Here is a 25,195-nt window from a genome sequence, read left to right on the forward strand (position 1 = left end):
ATTTTACACTCCCAATAGTTATAAGGGTCCATTTGGTTACCGACTCTCCATCATTTAGCTGGGGACAGTTAGACTACAGTTGAGAACTAGTGTTCTAAATAATCGATTGGTTCTGGAAAGTGAAAGCGATCCCGAGCTTGCATGGTTGCGCAAACGTGCAAAAACAAACAACAGTCCTGTAAACGATGATTTTCTAGGAAACCTTTCCCAGAAACGCCTCTCCTTTGATTTCCCCTAATCGGTTGTGTGAGACCACAAACACAACATGACATCGACACGCAATAGATGAGTAGGCTGATTGATTCAAGCATAGAAAATGCAGGGAGGAGGAGGAGTCGGGGTGCAGTCAACAGTGTGGGCGGGACTTCTACTGCGATCGTACCTTGCCCTATGTCCATATATGGTTCGTGACGTCACTCACCGGAGGTTTCATTCACATAAAACCGATCGGGCGGAATCCCCTCGGAGGAAATGAAGGCACGGACGCAGACTGGGATCTATCTCTGCTTCGGGATTATCTAAGAAATCATTCTTCAGGCAATAATAAAACAACAACAACTTCAAAATGAAAGTATCAAGCATAGACTGCCGACGCCTCAAGAAGATCATACGCAAGGAGTGCGGCAGCTGTCTGATTGTGGATTGCCGACCGTATTTCTCGTTCACGAACTCCAGCATCAAAGGCTCTGTCAATGTCAACTTGAACTCGGTGGTGGTGCGGAGGTCCAGGGGAGGACTGGTGCCTCTCCAGTTCATCATCCCGGACGAGCACGACCAGTTTCGGCTCCGGGAGGGGAGCATATCGGCGGTCATAGCCCTGGACGACAGGACGCCTCACTTACAAAAGCTGAAAAAGGACAGTATAGCACAAATAGTGATAAACACGCTGTCGCATCTGGCGAGTGGAGCCAGCATCAGTTTCCTAAAAGGTGAGATCCTTACTAAATTATATTTATAAAAAACATAGGCTATTTATATATTTGGCTTACTAAATTATATCAAATAGCCTCTCCAAATAGCTATATTTGGGAGAGGCGGGTTGTGCTTCTGGCGTTTGTTTCATTACTGTCTTGACAGTTATTTTTAATTTCACAAGGGTGACACACAAACCACAAGTTACCAAATATGGAATATAGGACTACTAGGCTAGCCTCGAATATTAGCCTAATACACGGCTACCTTTGATTGATTTAATATTGTATTATAAGTTTGCATAGGAAAAGGTACAGATACAGATACAGATACAGATCACTGATACAAGGTCAACTAAAAGGATAAAGACCTCAAGAAAGCGTTTGGGCTTGTTTAAATTGGGGTCCCTTTTTTCTCAATTCATACAAGAATTCATATGTGAAGAAATCTAATTTAGGCTATAATGTAGGCTCTAGGCTTTGTAAAAAGTCATGGCAATCAATGTTCACATTTCAGAATCGGATCTCAACTCGTTTCGTCAGCAGCACCTTTATGAAACATTCTAGTTTTTTGGGGTCAGTGACCGTTTAGTATCTATGCCGTATCTATAGCCTAACACTTTCCATGAGAGTGTGTTTGGCTATCTATCAGCCGTCCTGGTGAGCAATATCCTGCATTTTCTCTCTGTTCTTCGAGAGATAAATGTACTGCGTGCGTCAACGAAGTGGATGACTCAGTGTGCAAGGCGCCTGAGAGAGAATAAACAAACTGCGGCCCACCAGGCCTTTACACACTGTTTTGGATTGGATACGAATACGTATAATTTATTGTCTTTAATCCACTGCAAACTACGACTGTGTCAAAATGCACTCACTTCCAGTGGTGGAAAAAGTACATTTGTTAGACTACTTTAAGTAAAAGTTCAATACTGCAATGTAGAAAAATACTAAATACAAAAAAAAAAAAAGTATAACAGTAGCCTATTGGTGTCAAAATGTAGCCTATAAGCACCAAAAGTAGAAAGTATAGGCTACTCATGCAGAATGTCCTATTTAAAGTTCAAATGTATACAAATCGTTTGAAAACAGCAGTGGTTAATGTATGCTTTGTAATAATAATCCAAATCTGCAAAGTAGGCCTAGCTAGTAACTAAAGTTTTCAAATAATGTATCAGTGAACTGTCATGATGAAACTGTATATAACTGTTCCTATGCAAAACCTCTAATAAATTCTTCAATCAATAAATTAATGTAGTGGAGTAAAAGTACAATATTTGTATCCGAGATGTCGGCCTAGAGGAGTAGAAGTAAAAGTATTGGAAATACTCAAGTAAAGTACAGATACCTCAACATTGTACTTAAGTACTGTACTCAGGTAAATATACTTGGTTACTTTACACCACTGCTCAGTGCTGACTTCCTTCTGGAACCGCTACGTCCTCAGGATATTGGCCTAAACGGATTACCGGTGCCTCCGTTGTAGGGCACCAGTGATTAATTACGCGTTTATAATCAGGTTATAAAGTCTATAATCCCACACAAGAAGTAACGGTCCGTGTTTAGTGTGTTTCATAAACACATTCACATGACATGGTGTCATGGTGTCTGTTGTTTAGTACGAGGGATAGAGTTCTTATTCTTACTCATTTAAAGTGTCTTATTGAATGTTTTCAACCTTTTTTTTTTCTCTCAGGAGGATATGAGAACTTCCACTCTCAATATCCTGAACTTTGCACTGAGGTAAAAACCATCATCGACCAGAGTGGAACTGAAACCGAGAAGAGAGTCAACAACCACTATGACAAGCTCTCTCACCGCAAACCAGATTATGATCAGGTATGGAAACGGAAACACCCATGCGACATCAGGCAGCCCTGCCCACTTTCTCACAGCACCAGTTTCCACTTCAATATGTGTCAAAACATCTATATCTATTGCTTTTGCTTTTCAAATCTTTTTTTATTGAAATAGTGTCGCATTGAGGCAGGTATACATAGTGATGACACCCCAAATCCCATTCCCATCACAATAGTTATTGGCACAAAATAGCATGAGATCTGAGGGCTATCATAGCACTAAGTCTAGTATAGAAAGAAGAAAAAACCTGCCCATAGAAGGTAATAAAAGAAAATCTTTTTTCTCCCCTCCAATTTCATCTACCGGTATATCTATTGCAAAGGAACTTTAGGCATTTTTTAGTGGGCTATAATTTACGTTATATGGCCAAACCACTATATAATAATTAAAATATACTGAATAGGCTACATTGTTCTGTTCGTCAGAACATTTTCTTAAAACACATGATATTCTCTGACCTCCACTGCTCGCCTGGCTCATACTTTAAAGAACGGAGAGGCCACTCAAAAACCCAGCTATCTGTGACATCAGCTGGCCTGTAGAGAACCGCACTCTTTCATCTGTGACCTTTCCTGCATCTCTCTGCCACAGCGCAAATGAAAAGCATGTGGCTCGCTCATATCACAAAGAACTGTTGTGTGCATGCCTGACATATCATGAGTTATTCTGCGTAATTGTTTATTTATGGACAAATCCATATCTTCAGATATATACGCGTCTAGTGTGCCCTTGTCTCCAGTCAGTGCACATGACGTGCTCTTCTGTGTGGTTATTTGGTCGGTGGGATGTCCACAGTAGTCAAGTCGCTTGTGTAATTTCGTTCAAATATTTGGGGGATTATGAAAACTATATATTTTTGGAGGCTTCAGAGTATAACAAATCAGAAAATCCATGATTCCATTTGCAAAATCTGTAGAGGAATTTTTGACAGCTGCTGAAAGTTTGTGTCTCATTCACTTACTATACACTATAAAGGAAAAAAGTACCCGCAAAAAATCCTGGGGTTTTTAATTATTCTGAATCCATAGCAAGCATTTGTTTGGCATGAAAAACATTCCTCGGGATAAAAACAGCCCCCACGAAACTGTGAAAAGTGATGACTCATCACTAAACCATAGTTTTGTCGGGCCGTTTTTAGCCAGCTGAAGTTTCCGAAAATATATCGTTTTCATATTCCCCCGAAAAACGAACCATTCATGTTTGGACATATTGAACTGGACTACAGGCACAAGATTATATTATAACATTAGATACATTGAGAACTGAGGTTCAGTATCTTACGCTACTGTATCAGAGATCCCGTAATTATCACAGCGTGATAGAGTGTTATGCCGTTTCTTTGACTCATCCTCTTGTTCCTCTCTCTCAGGGTACGCCCGTGGAGATCCTGCCTTTCCTCTACCTCGGTAGTGCCTACCACGCCTCCAGACAGGACTATCTCAGCGACCTTCACATCACCGCCTTGCTCAACGTTTCGCGCAGGGACCTGCAGCCCACCAAGGGCCACTACAGCTACAAGTGGATCCCCGTGGAGGACAACCACACCGCCGACATCAGCTCCCATTTCCAGGAGGCCATAGAATTCATTGGTGAGTTGAGTGGAATAATAGCCTAAACCAGTGGTTCTCAACCTGTGGGTCGGGGGGGCCCAAATTATTTTTTGGGGGGGTCCCCAGATGATTAACTTTGTTTTCTCACTCAACAGTAAACAAACCGAGATTACGTTTAAGGGTATACAGAGGCTATATGCACATTTCTAAAGTGACAATTTAAGGACTTTTTAATACCTCTAAATTAAACATTGGACAAATTGTCAAAGCAGATCTACATGCTCACAACGCCTCGCAACGTGAGCATGTAGATCTGGATATGCTATTTTCACAATAGAACTGTGTTCAAAATGTATGCCTCAACTCTTAGTGCTCGTAGGGTGGGGGGGGGTCCCCAGTTAAAATATGATTATTTTGGGGGTCGCGGCCTGAAAAGGTTGAGAACCACTGGCCTACACGTTTGACAACTGGTGTTTTTCCTTTTTTTTTCACCGACTGTGCTGTGCAATCATTCATTGTTTTCACGGCTCGTTATTTGGGAGGGTTGCATTGAGGATTGATTTAGTTAACATTCATTAGGGTCTGTTTTTAACACCTGTTAAACTATCATAATGTGAGCGAGTATACATAATTTGTCCTGTCAAATGTCTTGTTAGGCTGTAGTTCATACGCTCTTGCTGTGAAAACAAACATTATCCTCCATCTCCATGGAGAAGCACTCTTTCCTTGAATTACCTGGGGTAAAATACACAGAAGAGTTGTCAGATAGGGATAGAGAGAGAGAGAGAGAGAGAGAGAGAGAGAGAGAGAGAGAGAGAGAGAGAGAGGGAGATAACCATAGATAGCTGCGTCTATTTTCAAACACCTCCAGTCTTAAAAATAATCCCCTTGCTTCTCTCTCGCCTACTGTTCCCAAACAGCGAGCACTCTGAGCTGTCACCGTAATCAGTCTATTGCCTGCCTCCAATCACTCCCCGCAAATGGAGCCGTCTGCTTTCATTCAGGGAAGCTCTGCTCTTCCCCTCGCGTCACCCCCCCCCCCTTCCTCTTTTAAGTTTTAAAAAAGACGCTCCCATGTCGTCACCGCCTCCGAGGGCCTAATCTTACTCTAGCTTACTCTTCCGGGTGTGGCCATTAAGTGTGACAAGTGGGTGAGCTGTCTGTTAGTAATGACTGGGTGGAGGAGGAGGTTGGACAAAGTGACGCACACTCACACACAGACAGACACACACACACACACACACACACACACACACACACACACACACACACGTGCGCGTGTTCACGCATGCAGTAGGAATGGGACATTTATTGTGACAAAAGAAATCGCCATTTACGATATTATCACGATAATCAAAATCCATTATCCTGCGGAACATTTGCCAAAAAAATAGCAGATCTACGACTACAATCTTGTAGATCTGCTATTTTTTGGCAAAGACATTTGAAAGAGAGTGAAAAAAAAAAAAGACTATCAAGTACGTATATTATAAGTACCTTTTACCAATTATACAGGGTTTAAGGGTACTGTATATACAGCTTGGGCAAATAAAAGGTGAATTGATCCCAGTGCATGACGGAGGACGATATCGCGATAAATTAAATCTCCACGATACGATTTTTGTGAGTGTTTTTTTTATCACGATAAACGATAATATCGCGTATCATCCCATCCCTAGCATGCAGAGACACAGAAATATAGAAAAGAGGTCGTTCGCTGTAGTTGAGTGGAAGTTGAAGGCTGAATGACAACATGAAAACAACAACAACAACAACAACAGTGTTGCTGCTGTGGTTGCAGGTGACATTCACAGACGGCCTTGAGAGATGTGGGCGAATGTACAGTATGTGTTATTACAGAGGAGTGAGAGGGAACTGTAGAGAGAGAGGTTGGAAGGGGGGTGGTTGGATAGTGCCAACAGAGATGTACACAGTGCTCCTGGCTATTTTTAGCCAGGCATAGCAGAGTACAAAGTGCACCCACGGGGGCCTTGACTGACCTGTATTGGGTGGCTGCTATTGTTGCTGCTACTGTGCTTTGTTCGGGGCTCCAGCCTACATTTAAGGCATCTTTGTGTCAGACAGATGATTATGTAAGGCAACAAATTGCCCCAGTAGCGGCTTTAGCTTTCATGCAGAGTGCAGACAAGGCTTCCAAACGCTATCAACAATGCCAAGTGATTCGAAATCCACCATACATAGAATCCAAGATAGTCAATCTCCCGTCTCTGCTTGAAAATCTGTCAAAACGGAATGCCCTCGTAGCTGTCGTGCATGCGTGTGTGATATGTGTGGTTACGGAAAAAAAAGAAATATTGACTAGAGCTGGGGCAGTGTGGATTTTTTGTTATCGCGGTAATAAGTCACTGTTTACCGATGGTATATGGCTGTGACGCGGTATCTCCCAAAAAGTTATTTTGAATTAAAAAATATAAAAAAAAGCAAATACATTTAAATACATTTTCATATACCGCGATATATAGGTCCCTATATTGCAGTATAATCACGGTTATGAACTCGACACCGCGGTATGCATTACACAACCGCGGTATGGCAGTTTGTGCGGTTATTGCACCCAGCCCTAATATTGACGTGTTTCTTGAAAAATGGCAGCTGAAGTGTGTCGGGACACAAATGAGGGTGCATCATCTTAAAGGATGGTGGTCATTAAGACACCCACAGCCTCTGCTCTCCTTATGTTTCCCCTATGTACATGTATAGCACTCCTCCTCCACTCCAGATGTAATATTCATGATGGGACTGAGCTGTGAATTTTAGCACGGTGCTTTCACCTCTCAGGGCCAGCTGGCCAGGCGCTCGCTGTGGCATCGTGCTGTGTGTGTGTGTGAGAGAGTGTGAATGTATGTGAAATAGTGAAACAAAACTATATCGTCACTGTCGGGCAGAAACCTCGTATCTCCCAAGTTTCAAATGTGTAAATGTTCTCGCAAAGTAAAGCCCTGCTTCATCACACAAGGCTCTTGCACAAAAGCAGTGAAAACAGCTGATCTACAAGCACACTGTGTGCTCGTAGATCGGCTGTTTTCACTAGTTTAAATCATTTTAAAAATGACAATTACAAAACAAACGGTTTTGGACATACACAGTTTCCACCCGACAACGACGCGATATGGAGACGGACTACAGGCCATGGCGCACAGTGCCTTTGAGAGGTGAACTCGGTGTCGTGAGATGAGTTTCCACAGGGGAGAGAGAAGGCAGGAAGGCACTATCGGTACCTGACAGTAAACTGAGCTAATACAGAGATGACAGGGGCCAGATTCATACGTAGGCATTAGAACACTTTAGACAGCATGTGATGTCCTCGTAAACCGCGTAAAATGTTCTGTCAGTGTGTGTCTGTCGGTGGATATATTAAAGTCTGCACGGACCCATAAACTAGAGATTATAGTTGTCAGAGTGTGTGTGTGTGTGTGTGTGTGTGTGTGTGTGTGTGTGTGTGTGTGTGTGTGTGTGTGTGTGTGTGTGTGTGTGTTTCGATGTGGGCAGTGTGTGAGAAATGAGTGGCATAGCCCTTGAAGGCAGCGTGTGCTGTGTGTGTGTGTGTGTGGGCTTGATGAAGAGGCGGTGATTAGAGACACTTTGAAAATTGAGTTTTTCATCTTTGCTATCAATCACGGCTTTAATACTCAGTCCCAATTATATTTTCTCATCCTTTTGACACCCCCGCAACTCCATTTTAAACTGATCGTACATTTTGTCATTCTTTCTGACAAAGCAAAACACTATTATTTAAAAAATAATGTGAATTACCTGTCAAAGTGTAACTGTATTTCTTAATGATATAGTGTGGGGCAATTCATTAACTATATTATATTCTCTTCTCTTTGCCCCTTTCAGATGACGTGAAGCGATCCGGTGGCAAGGTGCTGGTCCATTGCGAGGCGGGGATCTCCCGTTCGCCCACCATCTGCCTGGCGTACATCATGAGGACCCAGAGGATGCAACTGGAAGAGGCGTTCGACATCATCAAGAAGCGCCGCGTGCTCATCTCGCCCAACTTCAGCTTCATGGGTCAGCTGCTGCAGTTTGAGTCGGAGGTCCTCTCCTCCGCCCCGGCCCCCCACCCCTCCACCCCGGAACCCGCCACGCCCTGTGCCCCGGAGGTGGCCTCCTTTTTCGCCAGTGACTTCGCGGCCACTTTCAGCAGCAAGAACTTTGAGCCGTCCGTGTTTACCTTCCCGAACTCCTTCCTGGACCCTCTGCCCTTGCAGCCTCCCATCACCGCCCACCATCAGTTCGAGTTAAGCCCAATAATAAGCGCACTGCCTTAGTTTGAGAGAACTGTGACTGATTGTAGAGACTATTACTTGAAGAAGAAAAGAAGAAAACAAAAGAAAATCGAGATTACAATACTCTTTGTTTGCCTGGGTGGTCAAAGAAAAGCTATATCGTCGTTGTCGGGTGGAAACCTTGTATGTCCAAAACCGTTCATTTTGTATTTATCATTTAAAAATGAACTAAACTAGTGAAAACAGACGATCTACAAGCACACAACGCCTCGCGGTGCGAGGCGTTGTGTGCTTGTAGATCTGCTGTTTTCACTACTTTTGTGCAACAGCCTTGTATGATGAAGCAGGGCTTTACTTTACGAAAAAACATACAAATTTGAAACTTGGATATACGAGGTTTCTGCCCGACAGTGACGATATGTAGCAGAGACTGAGAAAGGTCGATATGACCATATTTAATAAATGGGACGATGGGACAAGTCTTTGAAATTGGTCGGTCTCAGCCATTGATGCTGTTGGCTCATGTACTGCATTGCAGTGTTAAAGCCACACAGCAGAGTGATTACACTGCAATATAAATGCCTTAGGTTGATATTGTGATTTCTTTTGCCTATTCACAAAGCCAGTCAGGCATTTGAATCTAATTTATTTTATAATTAATGTCTGTCTGATGTTTTCTTTCTTTTTTTTAATGAATGTGGATGTCAATAAATGTTTCCACCTCAATCAATAACTTGTTTTCGTGTTCTATTTTCTTTGTCACAAATGCAATAATAAGGCACTAGTAAAATAGTTACGGAGCATATTGAGTTACGGAAAGAAAACAGGAAAAACTAGAAAGATGCAATTTCCCAGAATTGCAAGTGTGGTTGCCCTGACACGAGTCACAAGGAATCTTCTGGGAAATGTGTTCTGTCTTACCATTTGTCCCTTTCATGCCCATTTATGGATATCGCTGTATGTCATCAATCTTAAGCCCATATCTTGGAAAGCTCATATATGGATATACTGTGTCAATCTCATGTGGTCTATGACGTCAGACATCTATGATGTCAGTCATCTCCAAATTTGGGAAAAGTAAAGATTTTGCATTTTCCCATTCAAGTCAATGGAGAGAATTAATTCACAAATAAATGAATATAAATTAAACTATAATATATCGCTAAGCAAAATGCAAGCAGACAAGTCCTGATGAAGCCAGCCGATTATGAAACCAAAACTGCATGGGAGGAGTAGCGCGGCAAAAATAACGTTTATCCGGAAATAAATAAATATATAGAGTAAGTAGTTGCCCTGTTAGGGCAACCACACTAATAACTGGACCTGTGATAGTAGCTTGATATGGTGACCTGCTCCTGCAAAGATCAAGACAACAAAATAAACATCAAAACGTTTTAAAGGGTAGATTTCCTTTTCTCTTTGGTTGAGCAATGAGCATCCTTCAGCAGTGGTTCCCAAAGTGGGGTGGGGAAATCTCGCTTTTGCGAAGGCCCATCATTTCGACCGGAGGGTTAGCGACTCACTCCACAGAGGTTAAGGTTAGGGTGAGGGTTAGAGTCGGACATGTAGTAACAGCGAAATATGACATGTAGTAACAGCGACACACTCCCACTGGGGTCCGGGGACCCCCAGGGGTCCTTGGGGGGTTTCTAGGGGGTCCCCAGCAAAATGTTTGATAGTCAGGACTCAGGAACCAAATTGACCCTAGAGGTCTGGGTTAGGGTTAGGGTATAGGGGACAGCATAAAAAATGGACCAAATGGACCCTTATGGGTTTGTACATTGTCAGAGTTAAATTAACATTGATGAGTCTGATGACAATGATTACAGTGTAGATTGGGGTCCCACTGTCCAGAGATAAAAACATGGCCTTATGCATGTCAAAGTGGGCGTCCTTGAATTTAAAATGGTTGAGTCACTGCCGTACAACTATACAAATTATCTGGGGTATCTTTTCAAATGGGGCCCGCGGTCAAATTATCAATTTGGGGCCAAGGAAAACGTTTGAGAACCACTGTCCTACAGTAAACCAAAGAGGCCGCCTAAAAGAGGCAACAGCGACACCTACAGTGACCTAGAATTAGGAAACCTTAACCGATCCACTGTGCTGCTGGTTATCATAATGCTGATTTAAAACAGCAGCAACACAGAACTTCATGGGAAGTGAATAGCAATTCTGTGTCCCAAAAAACTACATTTAATAATTCATCATATGTTGCTGCTCTTTGCACGTTTATCTTATAGGGTCTATTTGTGATTTTTGTGTGAGTTCGTCCAGTTTGGCGCCTAACATTTTCCCCCAGACCATACCAATTTAAAAACACGGGTGTGTTAATGATCGAAAACGATGCTCACGGTACAATTCAATAACGTAATGCACATGGACATAATGTAATCAGGTCATTTCATATACAAAAAAATAAAAATACATCTTTATTTTGTACAGTCCAAGTTTAAGTGGCATAATCTTATATTGACAAAAGATTGAAACCCCTGTTGTTAACTTAATGGTATAGTCCATTCTCAACCCGCCCCCCGACGCCATTTTCCATGTTGTTCTGCTTCATGCCGAACAATTCAACATTTTTAATGCAATAGTTTCGTCTATTCTATCCGTTATTCTGGACTATTAAATCCCCATCTTCTCCAGCCGAGAGAAGAGGGGAGTTTATCATCGAGTCAGCATAAGAAAATCCCCACATTAAAGCAGCATGTACATCAAACAGGTAAGCTAACAGCGCATGCTGTGTGTGTGTTGATGACTGTTTCGTCTCATTTGAGACCAGGATATTTACTGGAATTATTATGGAGTAATATTTAGTCGGCATTAATTAAACATAGGTGTTGCATAACTTGTATATTAACACGTCTAGGCCGTTAGCAACCCGTTATAACTGCAGTTACCTTGTTTTTCCCCTTTCCTTTCCAATGGTCTGATCCATGAAAGAGCTAGGTGGCTAAGCTAACAGGCTAGCTCCTCCACTTGTTTTTGCGCATCGTTTGTTGTATTCAACAATCGGAATCTAGTTATAATGTAATGATTACATTACATATAACAGATTAGATTACATATAACATTAATGATTTCAGTATGCATGCATGCTTGTTTGCTCGGGTGACTGGGATAGACTGTTGCTAGCTAGCAACAGTAGTGTAAAAGTAACTAAGTAGATTTACTCGAGTAAAAGTTTGAGGTATTTGTACTTCAGTATTTCCAATTTCCATTACGTTTACTTGCACAGTTCTGCAGTGCACTACATCTCAGAGGCAAATATTTTACTTTTAGTTTTTACTCCATTGCATGTATTTAAAAACTTCATTTACTAGTTACTTTTCAGATATAAATTATAATATTATAAAACATACAGATTAACCACTTGTCTTTAGCCCTATTTTAGATCTGTAGATCTGCTATTTTCAAACATTTTTGTACTTTACATATATTTTGATGCCAATACCTTTGTACTTTTACTCAAGTACATTTTGAAGTTTGGACTTTTACTTGTAACAGAGTATTTCTACATTGCCGTATTGATACTTTTAATTAAGTAAAACATTTGAGTACTTTTTCCACCAGTGCTGTTTATTTAATGATGCAGTTAGTTTATGGAAAGACTCTGGGTAATACAACAGTAAATGGTTGTGTCCGCAATGTACATCATGCATTGTCTATAATATAGATTATATAGACTCTTTATAATATACTGTCACGAAGGCAAGACAAACGATTACAATGTAGGCATTTAGCAGATGCTGGTATCCTCCTGAGCCACTACAATAAGCAAGGTAAACTCACACGACATTCAAGTGCCCAGGATCACAGGTAAACCTGGAACCTAGAATCAGCCTTAAGTTTAGACTGATTCCAGGTTCCTGGTATTGCATATTGTTTTGACTCTAGACAATATGCTAAGCAAAATAACAATCTTTACATGAAACTATAGGATAATAGAAGGTAAACAATGAACTTAGGAGTAGCATCTGGGAGACTGGTTACATGGAATGACCCCCAGTTAGGGATGGGACAATTAGCGATATTATAGTTTATCGTGATAAAAAACACTCACTATAATCGTATCCTGGAGATTTAATTTATCATGAAATTATCCTCCGTCATGCACCAGGATCAATTTGCCTTTTATTTGCAGAGCTGCATATCCGGTACCATTTTAAACCCTCTTTTGGTGAAACGTACTTATAATAATACGTACTTGATGGAGTCTTTTCTTCACTCTCTACCAAATCTCTTATCCAAAAAATATCAGATCTACAAGCTCACAACGCGTCGCAACGAGACGATAATAGGCGATAATATTGTAAATAATTTCTTTGGTCACAATAATCGTGATATAACGTTTATATATCGTCCCAGCCCTACCCCCAGTGTAGGAGTGAATTGTTGGGACTGTTATGCATGTGTATGCTGCTGCTAAATCAGTGTTTTGTTTATTCTGCAGGTCATCATCCAGGGGTTCCGAAGCTACAGAGACCAAACGGTTGTAGACCCGTTCAGTCCAAAGCATAATGTCATTGGTGAGTGACACAGCATTGCCTATGCCTACTGCTGGACCTAAGCATGAGCAAAAAGCAGGCACATTGCATACGCTTTGACTTAGTATTTATCTTCTGTACAGAATCCCTGCCGGTGTAAAGTATTATCTAATCCTTTCTGATATGTCTGCCAAAAGCTGAGACTAATTGTTTAAAAATGTGTCCAAAACATCCATAATATCTTTATATTAAGTATAATGAACCTGCTGAACAGTGACAATATTACGGTATTTATGTTAACCGTTGTCATTGTCATGCAGTCACCGTGTATTACCTTTAGATACAGTTTTGTTTTGTGTGTTAATTGTTGTTTGCTTTTCCTGTCGATTACAGTTGGACGAAATGGGTCAGGAAAAAGTAACTTTTTCTATGGTAGGTACTCCCAACATATAACTAAGATAAATGATTTGTAGAAGAGCATCCTTTTTAAGTTTTATTAATTGAAAAACAAGGTGGTTTTAAAAGTCTTTATTCACAGTGGCAGCAACAAATATACTAACGTGACAAAGAACGTTCATTTTTTGCTGTTGCTGTGATTAAAGTCTTGGAGCATTTTAAAGCCACCTTGGTTTATCATGATTCTGCTCGTTGCATTTTGTCAAAATCTAAACGATGGTTGTTTTTCTTCTCTTTAGCCATTCAGTTTGTGCTCAGCGATGAGTTCAGCCACCTTCGTCCTGAGCAGCGACTGGCCCTGCTCCATGTAAGTGTAGACAAATGTCAAACTCCCACAGACATATTTAGATGGTTAACCAATATGGTTATGTTGTGTAGATGTCTTGTGCATTTACACAAGACACATTGTTTGACAAAAAAATGTATGCGTTTGTTAGGATCGTTCAGACAATTCAGACAAACAAGTTATAAATATGTATATAGTCTTTTTTTAATACTTTTTACATTTCTTATATCATGTTTTGTCCATATTTGCAATTATTTTCATTTTCTTTTCTCTTTTTTTAAATAAAAACATATACACCAAGTGATAAACAGAAATATAACATTCACATTTTCCCAAACGAAACCATTTTATGCTATTAGCTAAAACTAATCTAATGATATACACAATTCAGAAAAATGTGGGGGGGGGGGGGGGAGCTTAGTAATAATGATGAATGTATATAGTCTTAACATTTTTTGTTGTCTGTGTTACTAGGAGGGAACTGGGCCTCGTGTCATTTCGGCTTTTGTGGAGATTATATTTGACAATTCTGACAACAGGCTGCCGGTAAGAATGTCTGAGCCGTTCATATTAATACCTCTACTTACATTTTTGGACATCTCATAATATTGACTATTTACTCATACATGCATCAATCATGCATATTTAACATCCATATTACTAGACGTATGTCTAGTTAACACTTCACTGTTTCGTGTTTTGTTCATATTTTATCTTTGATTATTTTCTTTTGTAGTTTACTTGTCTTTGATGGAATTTTCCTTGACACACAGTTTGAGAATAGCGTTGTTGAAGTCATCAGAAGACATTTGTGTTTTTCTGTTGGCTACTTTTCTTTTTTTTATGAAAACTGAAAATCTGTCTTGACTATTGAGAGAGTAGCTAACTACTAACATTAACTACGTAGCCGACAATGCACTGAAGTTGCAGGGCTCTTTTCTGTTGTTGTTCAGCAAATGATAATCCTGATTAGCGTTGGTATGGTTCAATGTTGAGATTGTATACCTAAGGTGGATATTATAATCAATGTAAAAAATGTTTAGCTTCTAAAAAATGAAAATAAAGACTAGAGGAAAGCAATGCATTTCTTCTGAAACAGTTACTCATGGATGAGCGAACTTATGTAATTATCCTACTCTTGCACAGCAGAAAATGCTAAATAAGTATCTGTCCATTCGACAGTAATGATCTGACAACAAATAGGTTTTGCTATTCTTTCGTTGTTTGTCAGTCACACGGTAACAATATTACATTGGTAATTGTTATTTTTTTTAGGAACTACGTGTGTAGGATGGAATACACAAGCACCTACAGTAATCTTGGATTTTGTCAGTGGTACAGTGCTACGTGCTTAGATCACAAAAGCTTGTTCCGGTTCCAACCAGTAATTGCAGTCAGATTACATGCACTCAGTCTTCATTATGACTTTGAACGCAGCATGGTCAGCATGGCAGTTACATTTTGGGACAGAAAAGACCACTTTGGCGCTTTCACCTGGATTGTGTAACAATAATCACTGTCATTTAACCCATTCAGAACGGGTACACTATATTGTGTATCATTATTTTATGCTTGTAGATCTGCTATTTTTGAAAAATCCTGAAAATTAGAATTTTGACCTGATTCTATAAGTGTCTTTTGAATCCTTCTGTTTCTATGTCAGCAATCTGGCCAGCAATCGTCAAAGAAAAGGTCCTTTTCACTCAACTGGAGCTCAGTTAGTCTGTTCTTGAGAGACTACTATGTCAGTGGTTCTCAAACATTTTCATGTGAAGGACCCCCAAAATTATATGTATTTGGCCACGGACCCCCATCTCAAAATGTTTAGTTCCAGGGACCACCCAGAAGCAAAATTTGAGTTACGAACGTTGGCTTTGAAAATACATATATTCAAAGATTTGCACACATTTTCATGACTTTTTCAAAAAATAGCAGATCTACAAGCTCGCAGCGCGGCACTCGGTGCCGCGCTGTGAGCTTGTAGATCTGCTATTTTTCACTGGTTAAAGCATTCAATAATTCTAGGCCTAAATGGGTTAAAGTCTGACATAACCATCCAGCTCTGCTGACACGTGGTAAATGCCTCCCCCCACAGATCGACAAAGAGGAGGTGTCCCTCCGCCGTGTCATTGGGGCCAAGAAGGACCAGTATTTCTTAGACAAAAAGATGGTGACGTAAGTACTGCTGTCAGCCAAGCTGCCTATCTGTCATTGCAGGGAGAAAAAACAAAACACAAATGTATGTTTGTTTACACCTGCGGTTGTGCTTTTCTTTTGTAACAGTAAGAATGATGTCATGAATCTGTTGGAAAGTGCTGGCTTCTCTCGCAGTAACCCGTACTACATTGTTAAACAGGGAAAGGTGAGTGTGAGCGCCTTTCGCACATTACTACCACTCTGTTTTATTCAGGGTTCCCCCACGGTCATGAAATTCCTGGAAATATTTTGAAATTAGAAAAATATTTTTCCAGCACTGGAAAAGTTTTGGAATTGATCAAGGGTCCTGGAAAGTCCTGGAAAAAATTGCTATGCATTGTTTTTGGTGATTGATTTTGTTAATACCTCTGAAATGACAAATTAAACATAGGCCAAATTTTCAAATATTAGAGGCAGAAATTGTGAGAATAGCAGATCTACATGCTCACAACGCCTCGCGTTGCGAGGCGTTGTGAGCATGTAGATCGGCTATTTTCACAATAAAACCGTATTTACAAAATTCCTCTACTCTTAGTGCTAGTCAGAGTGGGGGGTCCCCAGTTCAAATATGATTATTTTGGGGGTCACAGCCTGAAATGGTTGAGAACCACTGGCATACACTACCCGTCTTTGGGCATTGCGCATAGGAGTAAGCGACCTGTTATTGAGCTAAATTATTGTTATATAGTCCTGGAAATTGGGTTAAATATTCTGGAAAGGTTTTGGAAATTAATTGGTAAAAATGTGTGGGAACCCTGTATTTATTGTAGTAGGGGAAGTTGTAATCCTCATGTGATACATTGTGTTTGTTTGATCTCTGTTTTGTTGCAGATCAACCAAATGGCAACAGCTCCAGATTCTCAGCGTCTGAAACTGTTGAGAGAGGTGGCAGGGACCAGGGTGTACGACGAACGCAAAGAAGAGAGCATTTCCCTCATGAAGGAGACGGGTAACAGATTCTTAACACATCTTTTAAACAGCATATTTAGATGTACGGTAATGAATTCTGTTGCATGTCACTTTTTGTGTTGAATTCGTATCTTGCTTGTTGTGGCTAGGTTTTTCATCTGTTAACAGTGATCTGCAAGCCCTTCTTAATTGTAGCAACAACATACTGATTACTGTACCATGCAAATAATTGTTCCAAGGAAAATATAGTTTAAGGACAGCACAGGAGATGGTTTGCATCACTCACAGCAATGAGCCACTTGACCACTCAAACCCTATATACTTAGTGGTCAGCACTTACCCTCATTCTTTCTCCACTGCACCATATCTCTTTGCTGAAATTCAACAAAGTGGGTGTCGTGAGCTTGTAGAGCTGCTATCCTGAACGTTTGCCTATTTTGCCATGCACAGAATTAAGGGTACATGTGGTAAAAGCACATTCACAATTTGTTACCAACAACAGTACGAACATCTTCGAAAGATCTTTGTGATCAAAGTGTTTGAAAAATGTTCTTTTTTTCCCTCCTTGGCACGAAAAAGTTTTGAGAACTACAGATTTAGAAGACATTTGTAGAATCGGCCACCGGTCTCAGATGGGTTAATCATGACAACTCGTTAGTGGACAGCATGCTAAAAACCCAACAATATGGTGTGTCCTGTCCAGAGGGTAAACGAGAGAAGATCAACGAGCTGCTCAAGTATATCGAGGAGCGCCTGCACACCCTGGAGGACGAGAAGGAGGAGTTGGCTCAGTACCAGAAGTGGGACAAGATGAGGAGGGCCCTGGAATACACCATCTACAACCAGGAGCTGAACGAGACCCGTGCCAAACTGGACGAGGTAAATTGATTTTGTTAATACCTCTGAAATGACAAATTAAACATTGGCCAATTTGTCAAATATTAGAGGCAGAAATTGTGAAAATAGCCGATCTACATGCTCACAACGCCTCGCAACGCGAGGCGTTGTGAGCATGTAGATCGGCTATTTTCACAATAGAACCGTGTTATTCAAAATTCCTATACTCTTAGTGCTCGTCAGGGTGCTGGGTCCCCAGTTAAAACATGATTATTTTGGGGGTCACGGCCTGAAAAGGTTGAGAACCACTGGCATACACTACCTGTCTTTGGGCATTGCACATAGGAGTAAGCGACCTGTTATTGAGCTGAATTATTGTTATTGGGTTAAATATTCTGGAAAAGTTTTGGAAATTAATTGGTAAAAATGTGTGGGAACCCTGTTTTATGAAATGTTGAAAATGTAACTGGCAATTCACACATTTGATAATCTTTTTAAGTTGTGAAATGGATGATGGCCAATTGCTGAAATACTTGCCGTGGCTGTTCTAAGCATTGCTCTTGTTGTTAATGGTTAACAAAAAACAAGTGGTTTACTTTAGCTTGTCAACAACTTAGATTTCCTCTCCTACTCTGTACAGGCTAGATGTTTAAATGAATATTGTGTAACATTTTAACTATACAAAGTTATTTTTGATATAATCTTTTCTCACTAAACATTCCACATTCTATTTTCTCTAAACACTTTCAGCATTTGCACGTGTCTGCCCTAGGCATCAGAAATGCATGGGAATTGTATTAATGTATATATTTTAACGTTAAATAATCCCGTTTGTTTTTGCATTCCAAAATATCCTCCTACAGCTTTTCCTTTTTGAGCGGTACGTCCATATTGACACACTCTGTGATAACGATGGAGCTGCAAGAAAGAAGACTACTAAAATGAATGTTACACAGTAACAGTAAGATGATTTTAATGTCTTGTTTTTCAGTTGTCTTCAAAGAGAGAGACCTGTGGAGACAAATCCAGACAGCTGCGTGATGCTCAGCAGGATGCCAGGGACAAAGTGGAGGTAAAAGATTTGATGATGAACTATGATCCAGGATGTTCAAACCTTTTGACACATGTGGATCGTGATAAGATTGTGTATCGTGATACAGCTTGGAAAAATATCGCAATATTGTATTTTTCCATATCGCCCACCCCTACTTGGATGTAATCATGCCTAAATATAAATAAATACTTGTAGGATCTGAATAATCAGCCTTAGTCAGAGCAGCATTCTCTTTTTATAATGTTGCACCATACATGATGGTGTAATTTGATAGCCTGTGTGTGTCTTCCTCCATGTTGAGGACTCTGGGTTTTAATGTCGTTTGGACCCTTGTAGTTGGTTGTAGACACACATTGGGGCTGGCACACACATCCCCTGCCTCCTGCCAGCATGGCTATGGTCTATTTTCATACAATAACACCTTTAGGCCTCTCCCCCGACTTGCAGGAGACGGAGCGCGTCGTGCGAGAGATGAAATCTAAGATCTCGGCTATGAAGGAGGAGAGAGAGCAACTCGGGGCCGAGCGCCAGGAGCAGATCAAACAGAGGACCAAGCTGGAGCTGAAGGCCAAGGACCTGCAGGACGAGTTGGCAGGCAACAGTGAACAGAGGGTACGGAAGCCTCCCGTCTGCGTCACTCGGCACAGATGACGCCGCACAAACAGTACAGTCTCCCTCCCTCCTCCTGCCCTGCTACTCCTCGCTCATACGTCTACGCTATATGTAGAGCGATGTCTATTTCTTACTCCTCCTCCGGTGCAATTTGTTTTAAATTGCAGTGTGTCATCTGAGTTGTATAAGCAATCTATAGCCATATTGCTGAATGGGCCACGGTTTTTTTGCCACCCACAACTCGTAGTCTCTCCCGTCTATAAACCTGGTTTTCAATTGCTTTAAACGTGTGGACCACTTTATTATTTACTGTTCTTCTCTGATTGATTTCTCTTTACATCCTCTTGTTTGTTCTTTACCTTTGTAACTTTTTTCTCTATACCATCATCTCTTGTTTGCTTTCCTCAGTCTACGACTTCTACAACGTGCATTTTCACTCCATAGTCGGTGTGTTGCTGCGAGAAAGTCGTACAACAGTATAATAATTCCACTTCGAGATGTGAATTATAAATTGATCTAATTTCCCCTTTCAGCAAATGATCAGTCCTATTGTGTAATTGTGTGTTATGATTATCGTTAATCATCAAACCGGCAAAGGATTTGGAAACCAAAACGTAAGAAGCAGTAGTGCTGCCTAAATGAATATGAAATGACACAGCTCATGGCAGATTCGTGCTATAGCCATCTTCTCCTTTTATATACCTATTTCTGGGCACGGGTTCAAAGGCACAGAGCTGGCACGGGCCACCGGCCGTATGGCTGTGTTACGTGCGAGCGAGGCTGCAGTGAAATAGCTAATGGTACATTATGCCTAGTTGGCCCGGCCCATGTGTGAACAACTCATGGGTCCCAGGAAGGCAGCATGGCACACAGGCAGGCTGCTAGGGACGGTTGGATTAGAGGCCCACCTGGCCACGGCTGTCTTCTGTTGGCTGGGTTTCCTCAACACAGTGAGGATGGGAGGCACCGCAGCGTCATTAGACCTTAACCCATTTAGAACGGGGGTACACATTATTTTGTATAATTATTCTATGCTTTAACCTTTTGAAAAATAGCAGATACACAAGCTCACAGCGCGGCACCGAGTGCCGCGCTGCGAGCTTGTAGATCTGCTATTTTTTGAAAGATTGTGAAAATTTAGAATTTTGACCCGATTCTATAAGTGTCTTTTGAATCCTTCTAAGGTTTTTTTGTAATGTCAGCAATCTGGCCAGCTATCGTCAAAGAAAAGGTCCTTTTCACTTAAATGGAGCTCAGTTAGTCTGTTCTTGAGAGACTACTATGTCAGTGGTTCTCAAACCTTTTCATGTGAAGGACCCCCAAAATGATATGTATTTGGCCACGGACCAGCTTCTCAAAATATCTAGTTCCAGGGACCACCCAGAAGCAAAGTTTGAGTTACAAACATTCGCTTTGAAAATACATATATTCAAAGATTTGCACACATTTTCACGACTTTTTCCAAAAATAGCAGGTCTACAAGCTCGCAGCACGGCACTCGGTGCCGCGCTGTGACCTTGTAGATCTGCTATTTTTCACTGGTTAAAGCATTCAATAATAATAGGCCTAAATGGGTTAATGCTGCTGGTTTCCATCTGATATGGAGGACTGATCTCAGGGGAAAATTGGGATTTGCTCTACGTGTGGTTATTGCACGCACTTGCATATCTGAAATCGGTAGTGTAAAGATAATTCAGATTTTTGTGCTGTCTATTATACATTCAATAATAATAAAAAAGAAAATAAATCAGACCGATAAACTCTACATTGAATATTCCCAAAGTCTTATCTGGATTCTGTCCAAGAGAAAGACATGATGTACTTACTGTATGTATGACCAGATCACTAGCTTACATCATACTCCCATTGTAGGACAAAAACGTCAAGGGGCGTAGAAGGCATGCCTGCTGTTCTTTACTTAATTCACCCTTTGTCAAGTCCCGCCCATTGTCCTGCCCCTCTCCACACCCATTGGTTGCTGTGTCTTGGTGGGACATTCAGTGGGACATTCCATCCACTGCCATGTTAATTCAGTTGCTTCATATTGTTATTCTGTGTGCTCAATTCTAATTTCAAACTTTGTTTCAGTCAATTGGAGCTGCTCCGTGGCAGTATAGTGAATCAGCATGTTTTTAAATGTTTTTATTTCTCAAAAAATCATGTTTTAGCTAATTCAACATAAAAAAGGTGGAACCAGGGCGGGACAAGGCAGAAAGAGCCTGCTGGTTGGTCAGTCAGGGACCAACCAGGAGGCTAACAAAGGGTGAATTGACATATGGGTGACCTGCTGTACAAGTACTCCAGTGGAAGAGCTTGTGTCAAAATGAGCAAAGAATGAGATGTGACTCCCTGGTAACGGACAGGGATTGTCCCAATTGAGGCAGTAATAAATCCATATATGGAGTTCCCTGATGTCATCAATATTATTGATGCCCTGTTAGAGAGATCCCTGTGAAGCCAGGGAGCACAAATCCCTTTTATGCCCACATAGGGAGATATGGAGATCCCTGTGATGCCAGGGGAACAAATCCCTTTTATGCCCATATATGGAGATCCCTGATGTCCACATGACTGTAAGGGCGAGGCCCTAAGGCGTCTTACTAGTAAATAGTATCTCATTAAAAACATATATAAATATTTAAATATTCTCCATATTTTGCTTGCTGCAAGACTCATTAACCGACATTCTCTTTCTCTCAATTTCTCTCCCTAATTTCTTTTCCATCTTCCTCTATGCCTCAGTTTTTGTAACACCATCTGGTCCTTAATCTGACCTCCTTTTTTACGCTCTCTCCCACCAGAAACGTCTGCTGAAGGAGCGCACCAAGCTGCTGGAGAAGATCGAGGAGAAGCAGAAGGAGCTGCAGGAGACGGAGCCCAAGTTCAACATGGTGAAGGAGAAAGAGGAGCGTGGCATCGCTAGGTAGGGATGACTCACTCCCTGCTGTTTTTACCCTGTGGCAAAACGGGAGACTAAACGTAAGCCCAATGAGTCACTGAGCGAGAGCACGTTTGGTGTTCATATATTAACCCATTTAGGCCTAGAATTATTGAATGCTTTAACCAGTGAAAAATAGCAGATATACAAGCTCACAGCGCGGCACCGAGTGCCGCGCTGCGAGCTTGTAGATCTGCTATTTGACACTGGTTAAAGCATTCAATAATTCTTGAGTCGTGAAAATGTGTGCAAATCTTTGAATATATGTATTTTTCAAAGAGAACGTTTGTAACTCAAATTTTGCTTCTGGGGGTCCCTGGAACTAGATATTTTGAGATGGGGGTCTGTGGCCAAATACATATCATTTTGGGGGTCCTTCACATGAAAAGGTTTGAGAACCATTGACATAGTAGTCTCTCAAGAACAGACTAACTGAGCTCCAGTTCAAGTGAAAAGGACCTTTTCTTTGACGATGGCTGGCCAGATTGCTGACATAGAAACATAGGTTTTTCAAAAAAATCTTAGAAGGATTCAAAAGACACTTATAGAATCGGGTCAAAATTCTAATTTTCACAATTTTTCAAAAATAGCAGATCTACAAGCTCGCAGCGCTGTGAGCTTGTATATCTGCTATTTTTCAATAGTTAAAGCATAAAATAATGATACACAATATAGTGTACCCGTTCTAAATGGGTTAACCACCAGTGGAAATGGCCTATCTAAAAGTTGGACATCTGCTGTTAACAATTCTTTTGGAAAGTGTTGGACAATTCCCACCTATAATGGCATGCCCCCGAAATACAGACACCGGTTTGAACATGGACAAGCATGACTTGGCATTTTGTGAATGTGAGTTTGGTCGATGAAGTGGTACAAATGGTTGTTAAACATTGTTCAGACCTCGCTGATTCTGTTTGGTCAGTGGGATTCAAGTCAGTCGATTTTAACTCTGTTTGCCTGGTGCCAGCTAGAAAGATCCATTCTGCAGCCTTAATCCTATATCTTAAAACAACTACTAACTGTCACGGTTAGGGCTGTCACAATTATGACGATTAATTGTCATTCAAATAATTGCGATTAACGATTTAATTGTGTTTTTGTCGTTGACAATTACATTTCTGTTTGGCTTTTAGGCTTTTAAGTTGCACATGGTACATACGACACATAACTTAAATATACAAAGAAATTACTGACATATTTGACAACTTCATACTTAAAAAAGAACATGATAGTGGAAATGGCCGATCTACAAGCTCGCGACGCGACATATATGAACATTTTTCAACATGGAAACGATTATGACGATTATGAAAAATAATCACGATTATGTCAAAAAATCACGATTTAGGCGATTATGTAATAATTGTGACAGCCCTAGTCACGGTTGAAGCGTGATTATAATAACCTGTGGTGTTTATTTAGCAATTTATGTTAACCCATTTAGGCCTAGGATTATTGACTGCTTTAACTATTGAAAAATTGCAGATATACAAGCTCACAGCGCGGCACCGAGTGCCGCGCTGCGATCTTGTAGATCTGCTATTTTTGAAAAATCTTGATTTTTTTCTTTGAATATATCTATTTAAAAGCGAACATTTGTAACTCAAATATGTGCTTCTGGGGGGTCCCTGGAAAAACATATTTTGAGATGGGGGTCCGTGGCCAAATACCTGTAATTTTGAGGGTCCTTGACATGAAAAAGTTTGAGAACAACATGATTTAGGGAAGGATTTAGAAGTCGCGTCAAAGATCGGGTCAAAGATATTCAAAGGCTTGCACACATTTTCACGATTTTTCAAAAATAGCAGATCTACAAGCTCGCAGCGCGGCACTCGGTGCCGCGCTGTGAGCTTGTATATCTACTATTTTTCTAAGTTTAAATTCTAACACGACTCGGGCGTGTTCCAGGTATTCGAGAGTTAACCTTGCTTTTCCCCTGCATCCCCACCAGACTGGCCCAGGCCACGCAGGAGAGAACAGATCTGTATGCCAAGCAGGGTCGAGGCAGCCAGTTCACCTCCAAGGAGGAGAGAGACAAGTGGATCAAGAAGGAGCTGAAATCCCTGGACCAGGCCATCAATGACAAGAAGAGACAGATCGCTGCCATCCACAAAGATCTAGAAGACACCGAGACCAACAAGGAGAAGAATGTGGAGCAGTACAATGTATGTGTTAGAAATGCTAATAACATTCATAATGATAGTAGTACTAGTTAAAGAAGTATAGAACATTTCCACGGCTAACGTCAGTATCTACTACTTATCATTCTAATGTGTACAGTTAAATAGTTGCAGTCCTGAGAGACACATAAATGTATACAGTTATGTTAACGATATTGTAAGTACAGGGTTCCCACGGTCATGAAATTCCTGGAAGTATTTTGAAATTAGAAACATTTTTCCAGTCCTGGAAAAGTTTTGGAATTTATCAAGGGTCCTGGAAGGTCCTTGAAATAGCTATGCATTGTCTTTGGTTATTGATTTTGTTAATACCTCTGAAATGACAAATTAAACATGGGCCAAGTTGTCAAATATTAGAGGCAGAAATTGTGAAAATAGCCGATCTTGTTGCGAGGCGTTGTGAGCATGTAGATCTGCTATTTTCACAATAGAACCGTGTTATACAAAATTCCTCAACTCTTAGTGCTCGTCAGGGTGCCGGGGTCCCCAGTTAAAACATGATTATTCCAGGGGTCACGGCCTGAAAAGGTTGAGAACCACTGGCATACACTACCTGTCTTTTGGCATTACGCATACCTGTTATTGAGCTGAATTATTGTTATGTAGTCCTGGAAATTGGCTTAAATATTCTGGAAAGGTTTGGGAAATTAATTGGTAAAAATGTGT

At 40.8% G+C, this 25,195-nt stretch overlaps 2 protein-coding genes across 4 annotated transcripts in view; both read left to right on the forward strand.

Moving 5' to 3' along the window:
• The first annotated feature begins 482 nt into the window (after positions 1–482).
• Positions 483–8,807, forward strand: dusp5 (dual specificity phosphatase 5). The gene is made up of 4 exons (XM_080722036.1): positions 483–929; positions 2,605–2,747; positions 4,138–4,357; positions 8,180–8,807. The coding sequence occupies exons 1-4, from the start codon at positions 566–568 to the stop codon at positions 8,611–8,613; spliced, it is 1,161 nt and encodes a 386-aa protein (XP_080578162.1). The 5' UTR covers positions 483–565; the 3' UTR covers positions 8,614–8,807.
• A 2,314-nt stretch (positions 8,808–11,121) lies between these two features.
• smc3 (structural maintenance of chromosomes 3) overlaps positions 11,122–25,195 on the forward strand; it is a 48,876-nt gene continuing 34,802 nt past the window's right edge. For all 3 annotated transcript variants that reach the window (XM_080721517.1, XM_080721519.1, XM_080721518.1), the window contains exons 1-13: positions 11,122–11,296; positions 13,028–13,103; positions 13,455–13,493; positions 13,757–13,824; positions 14,278–14,349; positions 15,899–15,978; positions 16,087–16,165; positions 16,831–16,948; positions 17,612–17,787; positions 18,737–18,817; positions 19,247–19,411; positions 22,213–22,334; positions 24,301–24,514. In XM_080721517.1, the coding sequence (XP_080577643.1) occupies positions 11,282–11,296; positions 13,028–13,103; positions 13,455–13,493; positions 13,757–13,824; positions 14,278–14,349; positions 15,899–15,978; positions 16,087–16,165; positions 16,831–16,948; positions 17,612–17,787; positions 18,737–18,817; positions 19,247–19,411; positions 22,213–22,334; positions 24,301–24,514 (1,305 nt within the window). In that variant the 5' untranslated portion in view covers positions 11,122–11,281. The remainder of the gene's footprint in view (positions 11,297–13,027; positions 13,104–13,454; positions 13,494–13,756; positions 13,825–14,277; positions 14,350–15,898; positions 15,979–16,086; positions 16,166–16,830; positions 16,949–17,611; positions 17,788–18,736; positions 18,818–19,246; positions 19,412–22,212; positions 22,335–24,300; positions 24,515–25,195) is intronic.

This window comes from Nannobrachium achirus (genome assembly GCF_963921795.1).
Source record: "Nannobrachium achirus genome assembly, chromosome: 3".
NCBI classification, from domain to species: domain Eukaryota; kingdom Metazoa; phylum Chordata; class Actinopteri; order Myctophiformes; family Myctophidae; genus Nannobrachium; species Nannobrachium achirus.